We start from the raw sequence: 14,017 nt of genomic DNA, 5'->3' as shown, positions 1-14,017 counted from the left end.
TGCATGCTAACTCTGCATGCATCGCTCAAAAAGTGTGTCTCCCTATTTTTTTTTCTATCATCTTTCCGTCATTCATCTGACTAAATTTCATCATAGATCCCATTTCTTGCTGTGGCCAAACATTGTACTGGTTGTAGTATTGTAGATTCAACCACAGTTTTTCTTTCCGACAAGCGCTTCTCTTCATTTTGTTTGATTATTTTGCGTTTATATGATTTCCAACTTCTTTTCTCTGGCATGTTATTATGTACAAGATTTATGAAGTACGTTGTATACAGTGTTTAGTGTATCATGTAATCGTGTACATTTGTGCTCAAATTTCTGAAGTTATTCCTGCATGCATTTCACCTATGCCTTATCCTCTGCTGCCATCAATTTTAGAGGAAAAAAAAAATAGACAAAACAGGCAGCAATCAAAAGGGGGCAGAAAGCAAATTTGTTATGCTCTTTGAAGTGCAATATTCTAAAAACCAAATCTGTCTTCACACTCTTTCAGACAAAGGCAGTTTCTGTTGAGAGCAAATGTTACTAAATGACACCATATTTTGAATTACATCTGTATAAAAGTGAAAGTATTATTCTTTGAAAAAAAAATATGAACTCATACACTGTGTATGAGATAAAATTCTAGAAGTCATATGTTCTGCCTTTTATTCATCCAAAGAACCAGATGATACATGGCTTATTTACTAAATTTTGATTCAGACTGTAAAGCTATGCCTATTGTCTAGTTTTTAAAAAGTAACTTTTTGCTTCCCACTATAAGGGAGAAATGGAGGCATTGATTAAAAACTGCACAAACACAAACAAAATAATCGTTCTTGTTTTGCACCCAACTTTTCATTTGTAAGAATTGAATGATACGAGGAATGGACTTATAAGATAAAGATAATGATTTCAATCTCTATCACTATTTCTCACTGCCTGCTACAAAACATGAAAATTACCTGGAAAAATGATTGAATCAACTCATTAACACTAATACGCACACACCCAAACATACACCCACTTACACAAACATTTGCAAAACGTACCACATGGCTCTAACACATTTCATCAACTCCAATGCACACAAAACAATTGCACACAAAAAATATGCACACACACACAAATTTAAACTCTACACCACTCAAATAATTTCCTCGCCTAAAAAAACCACACAAAATATATAATGCCATGCACACGCCATACACACACCCACACACATATATGCATTCACGACAAATAAATAACAATTACAACAAAACGACATAGCCGAGGAAAAAGTCGCCGCCCCCCGTGGCCCCTCGGCCTCGGCCCCTGGCGGGGGTCCGCGGCTTGCGTAACCTGAGTACGAGCAGCAGCGTTGCATCCCGTTCCTCAAGTACTTCGACTCCCCCTGGGTCACCAGAGGTAGAGTAACCCCGCCCTCTATAGTTGGCTCCAAGATCATTTTTCCCCCCCACTTTCTTTCCCGTTATCATTTACCGTATGAGTTTTGTTTGGTTTTTATCCCCTTTCTGTTGATTTATGTTCATTTTGTTTTGTATATTGTTTTCGTATGACCTGTAACTTCAGTTCCTAGTAATCCCAGACCCACCTGCCATTATCATCGTGATTGTAAAACCCTTCTTGCATTGAAACTACTCACATATGTGGTGTGTGTAACTTGCTCTGATAGAAGGTATTAAAATGACTTATAACCCTTTTTCATACCCACATGAAAATGTGCTGTCTTAGAGTTCAATTTTTGCAAATGCCACCAAAGAAAGAAATGCTTGAAAGCTTTAAATTCTGAGAAAGTGGTACGAGAGTGACACAGAATACTTGACGTTGTGTAGAGATTCATTCTTCTATTCCACGAGAAAAGGAGTAGAAAAAAGAATAGGATGAAACAGAAAGCTCTAACCTCTTTTGGTACCATTTCAGAATCTATCACTCTACTCCATTATCTTCAAGAAATATCAATATTTGTGATGTTTGACATGGATATGTGAAGCTCAATACCCAAAAGTAGATTGTTGTGATGTGATTGATAGATGAATTCAAGGTGTGCCCTTTCCATGGAGAGCAAATAATGTTTTCCCTTTTATTTTTCTTTTATAAATTTTACATTCATCTTCATGATTGTCAAAGGTATGGAGAATACTCAAACCACTTCTTTCCCAGAGAGTTGCAAAGTTCTGAACTGCACGTATTTGTACACTGTATATTAAAGATACCCATTCTCTCTGAGATACAGTGGTCATAATCTTGATGCACAATCTGCTTAGTTCCTGTGAGTAATAGATTGAATAGCAATGCCACTCATGATCACCTACAGTTTGCATGATTAGACTGCTCGTTCTAGAATTGTAAGAATGAGAAAAACAGAGCTTGCTGTTGTTGTTGGAGCAAAGCACAGGGCAAGTCTGACCCGATGGAGCAAGTTACACACCTCACTGTCACACTGAGAATCAGAGGGATTTTTAAACGAAAGTTCGATTTCCTTCTGTGTTCTGGAAAGATCTTTAATGCCTGCTGTTAAAAGTTCCATGTATTGTGCAAGAGCATGAACGTTATCCAGTAGCGTAGATGACTCTTTAACTCTGTGCGTGCCATGATTTAAATGCCCCAAGTGCCACATTATTCTGAGACCGCAACGGCTGAGCGCTTTTTGAAAACATTCTGTTTGTGAAAGCCATGTACCTGTATCTTTGTACAGATCACATTTACAGTTGCACACGTGTATGCTAGAAACACAGTATAGCAAAGTTGTATAGAAAATTGAAACCTGATGTAAATTTTATGACAGCTGTGGGTATGATGCTTTCAGTGTACCGTGGCATGTTGTGATTTCTTGATCGGTTTGGGTGCGGTTGTGCGTTTAAGCAAAATATGCGAGGTTGGCAAGCCGTCGACTGAGTTGGGCGCTTGAACATGGCACGCAAAGAGTTACAATGTAAGTCAGTGTGCACCCTGTGGTACATGTACAATATGTGTAACGTTGTATGTCTTTTTGCATGAGAGTAAGGATATCATGCGACTTGTCTCAGCCAAATTCAGACATGGTTACTCGGCAGGCGATTGAGATTTCAAACGATGGATGTTGTCACTCCGTGATCTGCCCATACAGGGTGAGCAGTTGACACCTCAAAATTCAGCAGAGAATTTGTATTTATTTTAAAAGAAAGGGGCTAGAGTGAGTAAATATGTGATTGTCTTGTTTACAATTTGCTGGTACTGATATCAATGTCTGGATTTTGTGCAGACAGGTCGTGTGAGGCAGATGTGTTTGACATTTTTTATAATAAGTGTCTGTTTTGCATGGCATCTTGCTTGTAGATACAGTTCGGTTTGCTTCTAACATGTACCAGTAGCGGTTTTAGCGTGTGTACTTACTAAATAAAGTCTGAAGAGTGGCAGTTGTATGGCGCTATAGACAGAAGTGAACTGTGTTGCTGTATTGGGTTACTGGTAGTGTACACTAAATACAGTGGACGTTGTCTGCAGTGGCTTCTAATATCTTTGCCTTGCTTACGATAGAGCATGATAGTTTGGTAATGGCATAAAAGCAAAGGAGAGGGTTATTTCGTATTTATTCTACATAAAGAAGGCAGACTTTGGTTGGTATCAGTAAGAATCTGTGAGTGATCAAGAGTAAGTACAACTCTCATAACTTGGTGTCTGCTATATAGCCATTGCCATGGTATCCCAAGCTTTATTGCCGCTACGTAACTCTCATGGGAGTGGTAGGAATGTGTCCCTGTACATTCAGGGAATTTTGACTACAGAAGAAAATGTAAGTGTAATTAACTTCAGCTGAACAAAAATGTCAACAGTAAAACACACTCCTATGGGAACTGCTCATCCTTTCCTACTTTTTAGCCAAATCCCTATTTTTTTGTCAGTCAGAAAGGTTATTAGGAGGTCTGAGTAAAGTTTGGGAGTAAGTGTTCAGCAAAGCAGGATATAAGAATTGGGCAATCACTAAAACCAGGCAGTCCTGAGAGGAAAAAGGAGGAAAATGTGCACCAACTTTCAATGGCTCACAATTTGGATTACCTGGTATGATTGTAATACAAGCAATCGGGAGCAGGATCTCACTTTGTAGGAAGATAAGATCATTGTAATTGTAGTAAAACACTGATCTCTGTCTTGTCGATATCTATGTAATTCGTGTGTTGAAAGTCACAATGTCCCAATTCATATATCCGTTCTGTTCTAAACATATTTGATGTTATCATTACAGAAATGTATTTATATGTGTACATGAGGATTGTCTGTAGTGTGTGTTATGTAATTATGTGACTTAACAGAACACATTACTCTGTGCATTTCATCGCAAATGACAAGAAATGTTTGATTCAAATCAAATACTCCACAATCACGTGTAGCACCGATTCCATTATTGATATTTTGCTGACATTGTGGTTGTCGACGTGACTTGCATAATCATGTGATTAACATATTTAAAAAAAACGTTCACCATAGTCCTACGTGCACAATAGGACTGCATCATTCATGATATGCTGAGTTTGCTGTGTCTTGTGCATGACAATTAATGAAATCAATAACTTTACCGAAACGAGCATCTTCCATCCTCAAACCGTAAAGAATTTTTGTCAGAACAGGGTTGTTAGGATTCAGGATATATTTTTCATGTCCATATAGTGCAATATAGATAATATTTGGTGAGTTCATGCTTTACACAGTGTTAGTGGACTTGGAAGTAGAAAAGCCCTTTTCGGGAACCTCTAAATGTGATATATTCATGTACACTGCCAGGAATTTTTATTGTAAGGTTGAAATCAAGAAACTTGATGAAAATAAAGTGAAAAGTATATGGCTATAATATTGACAGTTAATTTCTTTTTGCATTTTGCTCTTCAAAAAACAACAACCAAGAAATCCACCTCAAAGGAAACAAGAAATCAGTATTTGTGTTGACTTTCCAGCAATGCCCTGAATTCACCAGCCCTGCAATACCTTTTGCAGGCGTGGAATGCAGAGTCCTTCGTATTTGTCTGTAAATACAGTCTTAGCTGCTGTTCGTCTCTCTCATGCAGAATGCAACCAGGGGCTAGCTTTGTTTAGTGACACATCCATTTCTTGCTAGTGCGGTTGTTTGATAACATTTTTGTAATGTCGCGGGTTATATGGATGCTGTGAGACATCACCGCACAATACTCATCTTTACCTTCACTTTATTAGAAGGAAGCATCTGACGATCAGTGACTAGTGTTACGAATTGAAGTTCGCGATATGGAATGTACTTTGGTATAATTGGTGGCTTTAAGTTCAGAAAAGTTTCATTTTCAAGTGAATACTGTGATATGTATGCAAGATTGTATGTGTATGTTTGTTTCCATTGCTTCGTATGATAATGGTGTACTATGAGTCTCAGTTTGAGGTTTTGATGGTCCGTGGCTTGTCAAATGTACGCTGCCTGTTTTTAAGGACTCGTCTTTCAAAATGAGTCATACAGGCCTAGGGATTTCCTCTCCTTTTGTACTACAGTCATATTATGTCGATATGATGTTCCTCTTAGTGTTTGGATATGTTTGTATTTTTGGTACCCAAGATGAAGAAGCCTGATACTTTTGGTATATTTGAAGTTTAGCTGATGATAGTTATCAATCACACAACACACAATTTTTCAGGATGTACCCATACCACATTCTCTCAGAAGTCGGCATCTGTTTCTTTTCCACAATGTGATTTGGGCAGATTTTGGCAGATTGCATGTTCCTCCTTCATCCCCCTATAGACCACAATTCCCTTCAAATTTCTGTCTTTAGATCTCTCCCGAACCGACAATCCCTGTCCCCGATTGCAGATGAATATTCCTGCAATTCTTTAATTAGTTCCACATGACTTTGAAGACATTTCTAGTACTGGTACTTCACGTAGAGCATTGCAATTGACGTGTAAGTTAAGGATGGGTTAGGCCTTTAGTTTACCAGACTGCAGCTGTAATATCGTGATACATTCGCACGCCAGTTGGCCCCGCACCCTACAAGTTGCATTGATTGTACATTGTATGCAGTTTGTTCATTTGCGTGAACTTACAAATGTACAAAGTATGTATCCACCAATGTTCGCACACTCCTGTGAGGGGAATGGTTCTCTCTCACGCATCACCTTATTGAGTACTTATTATTCATCGTGTAAAAATAGCACCATGATGTACATGTAGCACCATTCTTTCAAGTAAACACTAATAATTCACATTGTAGAGTCCATTGCTTGTAGAAATTCTTGGCACTTCTTAGATGGAAAAGTCCACGCAAACATTGTCAGAAAGGTGTTGTGTCTTACTGGGCATATGATATAACTGATTTGATAGAAGAATTTAATGGTGCTGAAACTTGTGGTGCAAATAAGTTGATTCTAGATTTGCTGGGGACACACTTTTCACAAGTCCAGATGTACAACTTGTAATTGGCAGATTGTGCACTGTGCAGATGTGGTATGCACCAAGTCACAAAAGTTGTTTGAGCACTTTGAATAACAGAGAAATCTCACTTTATGAAGTAGACAGCTATACTGTGAGAGAACAAGCCATAATACATGCAAAGCAGATTTGGTCCATTTTGTGTGGTCTGTTCTAAGTGCTGATACATAATGTTGATATCGCACAATAATCATATGATGGCATTCAAAGATGAGAAATGTGCAGTGATAAAGAATGGATGTAACATCATGCCTTCACTTAACTACAGTAGTATGTATAGACTGAACTATGTTTGTAACATCTGTTTTCGTATTACCAGCATATCATCCCTAACCACAGACTAATCCATTAGACTAATTGACTTCTCTCACATTTTCTTTTTGTCTCCCCACCCTTCCTCTCTGTTTTTTTTTTTTCTCTCTCCTGTTGCGGATACGTTTTCGCGGCACTTTGTTGGGTATTGATTGTATGTCACGCGCAAACTGCCTGCATTGCATCGAATACACCACATCATGTGTCACATCAAATGTGCCTGCGGTGTAACGTGTCGCCCTTGTGTCGAGATATATCTTCTGTAATGTTTTGTGATCGTATGTGTTGATATCCCTTGGTCCTATATGCTGGCATATTTGTAGGGATACGGGGAACGTGTCGGCGGTACCACAGTAGGCACAGGCACTAGCCTGTTCTCCCTGAAGACATCCCTGAGCAATCCCCATCCTGGAGTAAAGGGGGCCAACCCTGGTCCCCACAAGGAGCCTCATGACAGGCCAAATCCCTTTGTTGAAAGGACAGATGAAGAACACGCAGAAGCTCCACTACAGGCAGTGGGGAATCCACATCCAAAATTTCTGGGAAACCCTCACCCCAAGTTTCCAAGAAACCCCCAGCCATCTAGCCTGTCCCACCATAACCCTGGGCCACCCGTGGTGGAAAAGGAGCCACAACCATTTCAGATGGTGGGCCATAATCCAGGATCGCCGGTCAAACCTAATCCCAGCAACCCCAAAGAGGACAATCCTGGTAGCATGACAGGACATCACCCAGGGAACCCTCATGGTCACAACCCTGGCAACCCTGAAAAACACAATCCTGCCAACCCTGAAAAACACAATCCTGGGAATCCTGGAAAGCACAATCCCGGAAATCCAGGGGGCCACAACCCAGGGGGCCACAACCCAGGAAGCCCAAAAGGAAGTAACCCAAAACCTGCTGAAGCAAACCCAAGTAGATCAGACCCGAACCCTGATGAAACTCCCGAAGACAAGCAAAATCCATTCAGGATAACAGAAGATGATCCCGACTCCCCATCAGACCCTGACGACAAACCGAACCCCTTCCGGGTAACCCCCACTCGCTCAGTACAGACACGAAGAGAAAAGGTAGTCTCTCCCGTCAAAAGCCCAGGTACACCCACAAAACCAAAGCACTATCCTGAGACGGCACCAAAGCCGAAGCGCACCCCAACAAAGGCCCCAAGTGGTGATTCCCCTACCCCAGAGGATGAGGAAGATCCAGAAGAAGCCAAGGCCAAGGCAAAAGCCATCCGCGATGCCCGCAGCGAGGTCCTCAAGTTTAATCGGATTAAGGGTCGGGACACCAGCCGATTCCATTCCAATCCATTCTTTCAACAACAGCAGCAGCAGCAGCAAGAGGAGGAAGAGTTAAAGGGGGCCCAGAAAGTGGTGTCACCTAAACGGCTCGTCTCGCCTCCGCCGGTTGCAAGTAGACCGCCCTCGTTCAGTCCAATATCACCTCTCTCCCCGGAGGTATCCACTTACATCTTGTGAACTTTTGGCTATGCTGCATATCACATATTTATTGGACCTCTGGCAGTTTTCTTTTCTTTGCATCATGCTCTGGCTTACCCCTTTCTTCTGTTCATTCCTTCCCTCCCTCCCTCTTTCTCTCCCTCTCTTGTTTCTTCCTTTCCCCTCTCATCTCCTATTCTTTCTTTCTATCTTTCTCTATTTGATGTTGTATCACTTTGATTAGCCACTGTCCAGGATGCTTGCATTGATTTGTTCCCACATCATTAGCTTCAGCGCCATACCTGTCAGGAACCAACACCGCCTCGCACAATGCTTTTTACTCTACGCCACCCTCACAGACACTATTATTATCACTGGTTGAGAACCAGAAAGGCATTTGCAACCTGCAATTTGCACATTTTGAATTAAGAACACCCATTTTGTTCTCTCACTGACGGTATGGCTTCTCACAGTCGCACAACCATTTCTTTACGTAACATTTCGTGCAATCTCGTGAGGTGCATCTTCACTATGTATAGTCTGGACTCACCCTATACAGTTGAATTGCGACATTTTGATATTGATGTACTGCCTTGCTCTTATGTTTTTATCTCTTTCATTTTTGTTAGGAGTCACCCTGTTGCCTCCCTTTCTGATTTTTGCACCTGTTTCACTTGATGAATTTGTGAATAGCTGCACTTTATCGTAACCTCTGCACACATCACCTTTTGTGCACCACATTTGCGACACCCTCAAGCCCGTTGCCACGGAGATTTCATGAGCAGAATCTTGTAGAGGGACATTTCAGGAATGTTGGTTGCTTTTTCCATACAACTCTGCCCCTGTCATCCTGTATTTGATTCAGTGTATAGTCAATATCAGAGTGATCTGTGCATTCATATGGATTCAGTGTTTTCAGACCATTAGTACTATTTTTTCCCCTCCATTTTTTTCCTGACTATGAGATGCCATTTTCATAATTTTGCCTTGTGTGTTGAAGTTGTTATGTCGACATAGAAGATTTTTTCCTGTAAAATTTTCTTTCATCTGTTGATTACTTTTATCATCTTTGTGACACTTTTACACACCCCCAAATTTGATATTTCTTGCTTGTGGAATTCATTTTCATTTGCTTTATTATCGAGAGTGAGAAAATGTACAAAATGATGAATGGTCTCTACTCATGCAATGGTACAAGATTTTGTGCACAGTGAAATATGAGGTGTTCTATTCAACGAGGCAAATAGAGCACCTCATCTTTCACTAAGAGTCGACAGTCGACCAATCAGATTGCTAGAATCTTTTCAGGTGTTGTATAAAGTTTCATATGGAATGATTGATGTTTGTCACATATTGTCTCACTTCTCTGCCATGGTGACATTCCGAGATGAATGTTTCATCATCCCCCATATGCTGACCTGTCACTGGCTGTCATCACCATGATAACCTTGACCACAGCTCTTTGTCTCCTGTGACCATTTGTGCATCTTGCCTCTGAATGTAATCTCTGCTGAAAATATGTGATATTTTCCACTTTTTGAGTACATATAGTGCAGAGGTTTGAGAAACAAAAAGAAAAATTAAAAAACTGTACTTCTATACTACAGAAGATTAAAAATTCACAAATCTCTCTCACACCAAAATTTTGACAGTCAGATGTATCTTTCTCTCAATGTATGGATTCATCTCAAGTCTATTTTTTATTCCTAATACATGATCCTATAATTTATTTCCTATAACTGTTGAAGAACCATTTAGGCTCATGATCTTTACTAAGTTTATACATTTTCTTTTGAAATGATTGTTTCTGGTTGCACAATACAGAAAACCTGATTCTGCATGCTCCAATCGTCTTTCAAACCTACCCCCCCCCCCCCAAAAAAAAAAAAAAAGAAAAGAAAAAAAATCCTCTTGGAAACATATGTGACACATTGTAGCTTGAACTGTTTATTTGCTCTAACCTGGATTTGTACTAGAACAGAATCACCTATACTTATATTTTAAGTGAAATTTCCTTTTCTTCATTGTCTTTGTCACCTTCACAAGGTATTAAACTAGCACTTTTAATTAACTCCTTTGCTATTGCCTTCATTATTTTGCTTTTCTAACCATCATAGATCAGATAATTAATGTTTTCTTTTTTCAATACCCTTTTTCCTCCATATGATCCTTATTATAGTTGTATCTTGACTGATATTGTAGTCCCTGTCTCTATATTGTTGACGCCAGTGGATCACTTGTGCGAAGTCAACATATCCCATTATGTGATTGGTTTTATATTCTTGTTACAAATGATGCCATCATCTTCTTTAGCACTGCTTCCACCTCAGCAGTTACTTTGGTTTATACTCTGCTTGTCAGTTACCTTTTCTTACCCTTCGGACATTCGTGCTGTTATTTTGAAGAAAGAGAGGACCATGTTTTTTGTGTCTGCTGCCCTCATTATTCCTTCTTACATCTTCATCTTAAATTAGATCTTTGTAATATCTTTGTTGTCATAACCATCTTATGCAACATCTTGATATGGCTCCCTCTATGTTGTTGGGTTTTTTTTACGTGAAATTAGCAAAAACAAACAAACAAACAAACAAACAAAAAACAAGACCAACCTTTAATACCAAAACACTTGGAATTCTGTAGTGTCATGTGCTTTTTGCATCAATGAAGCAATAAATATCAGATAAAAATAAATCATATATAATGTCTAAATGCACTTGTCTGTGTTATGACATTTTGATAAAATACATGTATCTTTTCTCTGATTAAGATTTACAATTGTTGTGAAATGCACTACTTGTTATTGGTAAATAGTTTACAACCAAGCAGTAGATATCAGAAAGTTTTTAAAAAAAGCAACATTAAATGACCAAAAGATTGACTTGACTTAGTTGTTGTGACATTTTGATCAGATTCTGTTGCTGTTTTTTTTTTTCTGATTAAGATTTATTTGCAATACAACAATCATTACTTGGGTATTATTTGTTGAGAGTTTATTTAAATTTGTACTGAACTGCAGTTAAACTACTGAATCTGAACTTTCAAAAACTCTCCCCACACAGACTTTCCATTGTCTCTTTACTCTTTTTACATTTTTTTTTTCCAATTCTGATTATTTCCTCATTGCAAGTTTGCTATCAACTCTCTAGTATGCTAGTCTATTATGTTTTCAATTTTCTTTTATTTTCACCACTACCCTGCACTGTACAATGCACCAATATCATGCTATGACTTCACAGTTCACTTCTGTCACATGTCAATTCTATGTTTATTCGTAAATCTATCATTTGAAAGAGAAATATATCTCTTTAAGAGCACTGAAATGGTAATTATGTATCCAGTATTTTGAATGCTTTGCACTTACAGCTATAACTCTAGTGCATTCACGTGAATAAAGGGGAGGAAAATGAAAAAGATCCCCAGTTTGCTTTAATATCATTAAAAGAGTAATACTATATACTCAGACTGAATATGCAACATTTTACATACTGGTATTTTACTATAATACAACAGTGCTTGGAATAATCCGCTTCCCAGTTACTGCAACGTGGCAAATTTCATTTTATTTCATTTTCGTATATTCACAACTTGATTTTTAAGTGCCCCTGTTTTTCAGCTATTTCCCCTAGTATCTGCCAATGAGCAAATGTCCTCCTTCAAATCATTTATGTGAGATTGCCACTAGTGAGATTTCAATTGTAGTTTCATCTTTATTTTGTAATAAACCAAGATTGCACCTGTTTCATGTTTGTATATGTATAATACATAGCTGTGCATCACTCTAATTTGTATATTTGTTACAATTTAACTGTTAACATTCCGTGCATGTCCCCCTTCCCCCCTTACACACACTTCTAACAATTATATGCTTCTGAATCTGTAAGTGTTACTGTAAGAAAGGAAATATATCTCAACCACTCTGAACCGCCAAAGTTTCCATGATTCTAGTTGAGGGTTCCTGGGAAAAAAAAAATTAACAAAAACAAAACAAAACAATAAAAGTCACTTTCTTCCTCATCCTGACAAAAGTGTCTAAAAAGATGTCTGATTTAAAATTATCATTGCCAACTATTAAAGTTAATGTGCAACATGCAAAGTATCTCCTTATCTTTTTGGATTTCACTCTGATTTTGATGTGTTAATGTTGGCGGCCCTGCCAATCAAGTTGAATATGACTAAAACGGAAATGACTAATATTTTTCGTCGTGTGGACTGTAAACTCATTTCATTCTATCAGAAATGAGAACGTGCCATGCATGATCGTTGTCGATGAATTGTTTATAAACACCTGTCAAGTCAAAAAACAGGATTTTCCTTTGTATTTTTTTTTCTTTCAATTCAGTTGCTTTCTTCCACTATGTGTACTAATGTATTAATATTATGTACACTGTACATACAGGCATATGAACCAATACGGATTATATATTTTGACAGATACATACTGTGTCTTTTTTCTGTGAGATGTACAGCCATTAATTGCAAACAAACCAAATGTGATTTTTGTTGTCTCATTTGACCGTTTGTCTTTGTATAATTTTCGTTTGACATCGGCAAACTTTTGAATGTCATCATTTCATCGTTTCTGTATCTACCATTGGCACTTTTCACCTACACTGAACTGTGCGAAAAAGTCCTTATCATTTCAGCACAATTCAAGCAGATAGTATTACCTAGTTTGTGATTTAATTTTTGTACTCACTTGATTGATTTCAATCTTAACTAAAGTACATGTATTTGCTTCACTTTCACCATCCCACCTTGCGCACAAGCCAACAACACCAGAAAAGAAGGTATACTGTGTTATTCAAAATACACTAGTTGTGCATCCCTCATAATCCTTGAAGTTTTGAGATATTAAGAACTTGTGTGGATGCACCACATCATCCCTGTATCTTACCGTGCCCATCCACCTTCCAAAAAGAAGAGGCAATCACTAGCAGTCAATGTGCTTTAGTCCATAAGCATGACCATGTATCTATGTCTCAGCCAATGCTCTCTCCTTTGGAGGCAGAAGGGCACTAGTAAGGCCACGAATACAGTAGAGATACTGTACAGTGTAGCTCCTTTTGCGACTCAAGTGAGCACACTGTTCACATCGGAGAGCTGATATGTTGAAAGGGGGTAAAGGCTGGCATGAAAATACACTGAAGTTTTATAGGGTTTGCTTTTGATGATGAAAACATAGGACACAAATTTTACTGGGTCATATCTTGCATATTATGTCGAATTTTCTGCAAGGTGGGACTTCTTCCCTTTTGCCACTACTTGCAAGACACTTTTGCTTTTTCTATGTCTGAAATAATCTCCCTTAGAAGGCTTAAAGCTTTAAAATAAGATATGTTTTTCCTTTTTACCATTATTTGCATATTATGACTTGTGCCTTTATGTCTCTTACATCATCTCTCTTAGGCCCATAGCTGTAAACAAGATATGCTTTGCTTCGAAATGTTCTTCTCTGACAAACTGACTGTGTCATGCTTCTTGCTACAAAACTTTTACCATGAAGGAATATTCAGTGTATTTTTTTTTTCTTCCTGGAAAAGTCTGTGTGTGTGTGTTTTTTTTAAAAGAGAGATATGTTGTGTTTTAATTGTCTTGATTTCTGTCAACTGATTTCAGTCAATACCTTTCCCAGCTGGATGTGAATGTGTTGAATTTCCAGATTACAATCAGTCACATACAGTACATAGTAGGTTCCAGACTGTATTTTTATAATCATTTTTTTTTTTTAAGTTGTATGTGTTTCCCCTTTTCTTTTTCTTTTTTTCTCATTGTGGTAGGTGTTTCATTATATCCCCCTTTGTTCAGTGTTAGAACGCCCTTTGTGGTTTTCAGTGTATGTCGCAGTGCATAT

General features: G+C 38.4%; 1 protein-coding gene across 1 annotated transcript in view; it reads left to right on the top strand.

Moving 5' to 3' along the window:
- The window catches only part of LOC139713301 (uncharacterized), an 85,148-nt gene that overhangs the window by 57,765 nt on the left and 13,366 nt on the right, over positions 1-14,017 (top strand). Inside the window, exons 28-29 of the mRNA XM_071625045.1 lie at positions 1,255-1,392; positions 7,051-8,184. Coding sequence (XP_071481146.1) covers positions 1,255-1,392; positions 7,051-8,184 — 1,272 coding nt within the window. The remainder of the gene's footprint in view (positions 1-1,254; positions 1,393-7,050; positions 8,185-14,017) is intronic.

The sequence above is a fragment of the Diadema antillarum genome, unplaced genomic scaffold (assembly GCF_040938485.1).
Source record: "Diadema antillarum isolate AM-2024a unplaced genomic scaffold, OU_Dant_1.0 seq00001945_RagTag, whole genome shotgun sequence".
Lineage (NCBI taxonomy): Eukaryota > Metazoa > Echinodermata > Echinoidea > Diadematoida > Diadematidae > Diadema > Diadema antillarum.
This window is presented reverse-complemented; position numbering and strand designations above follow the sequence as displayed.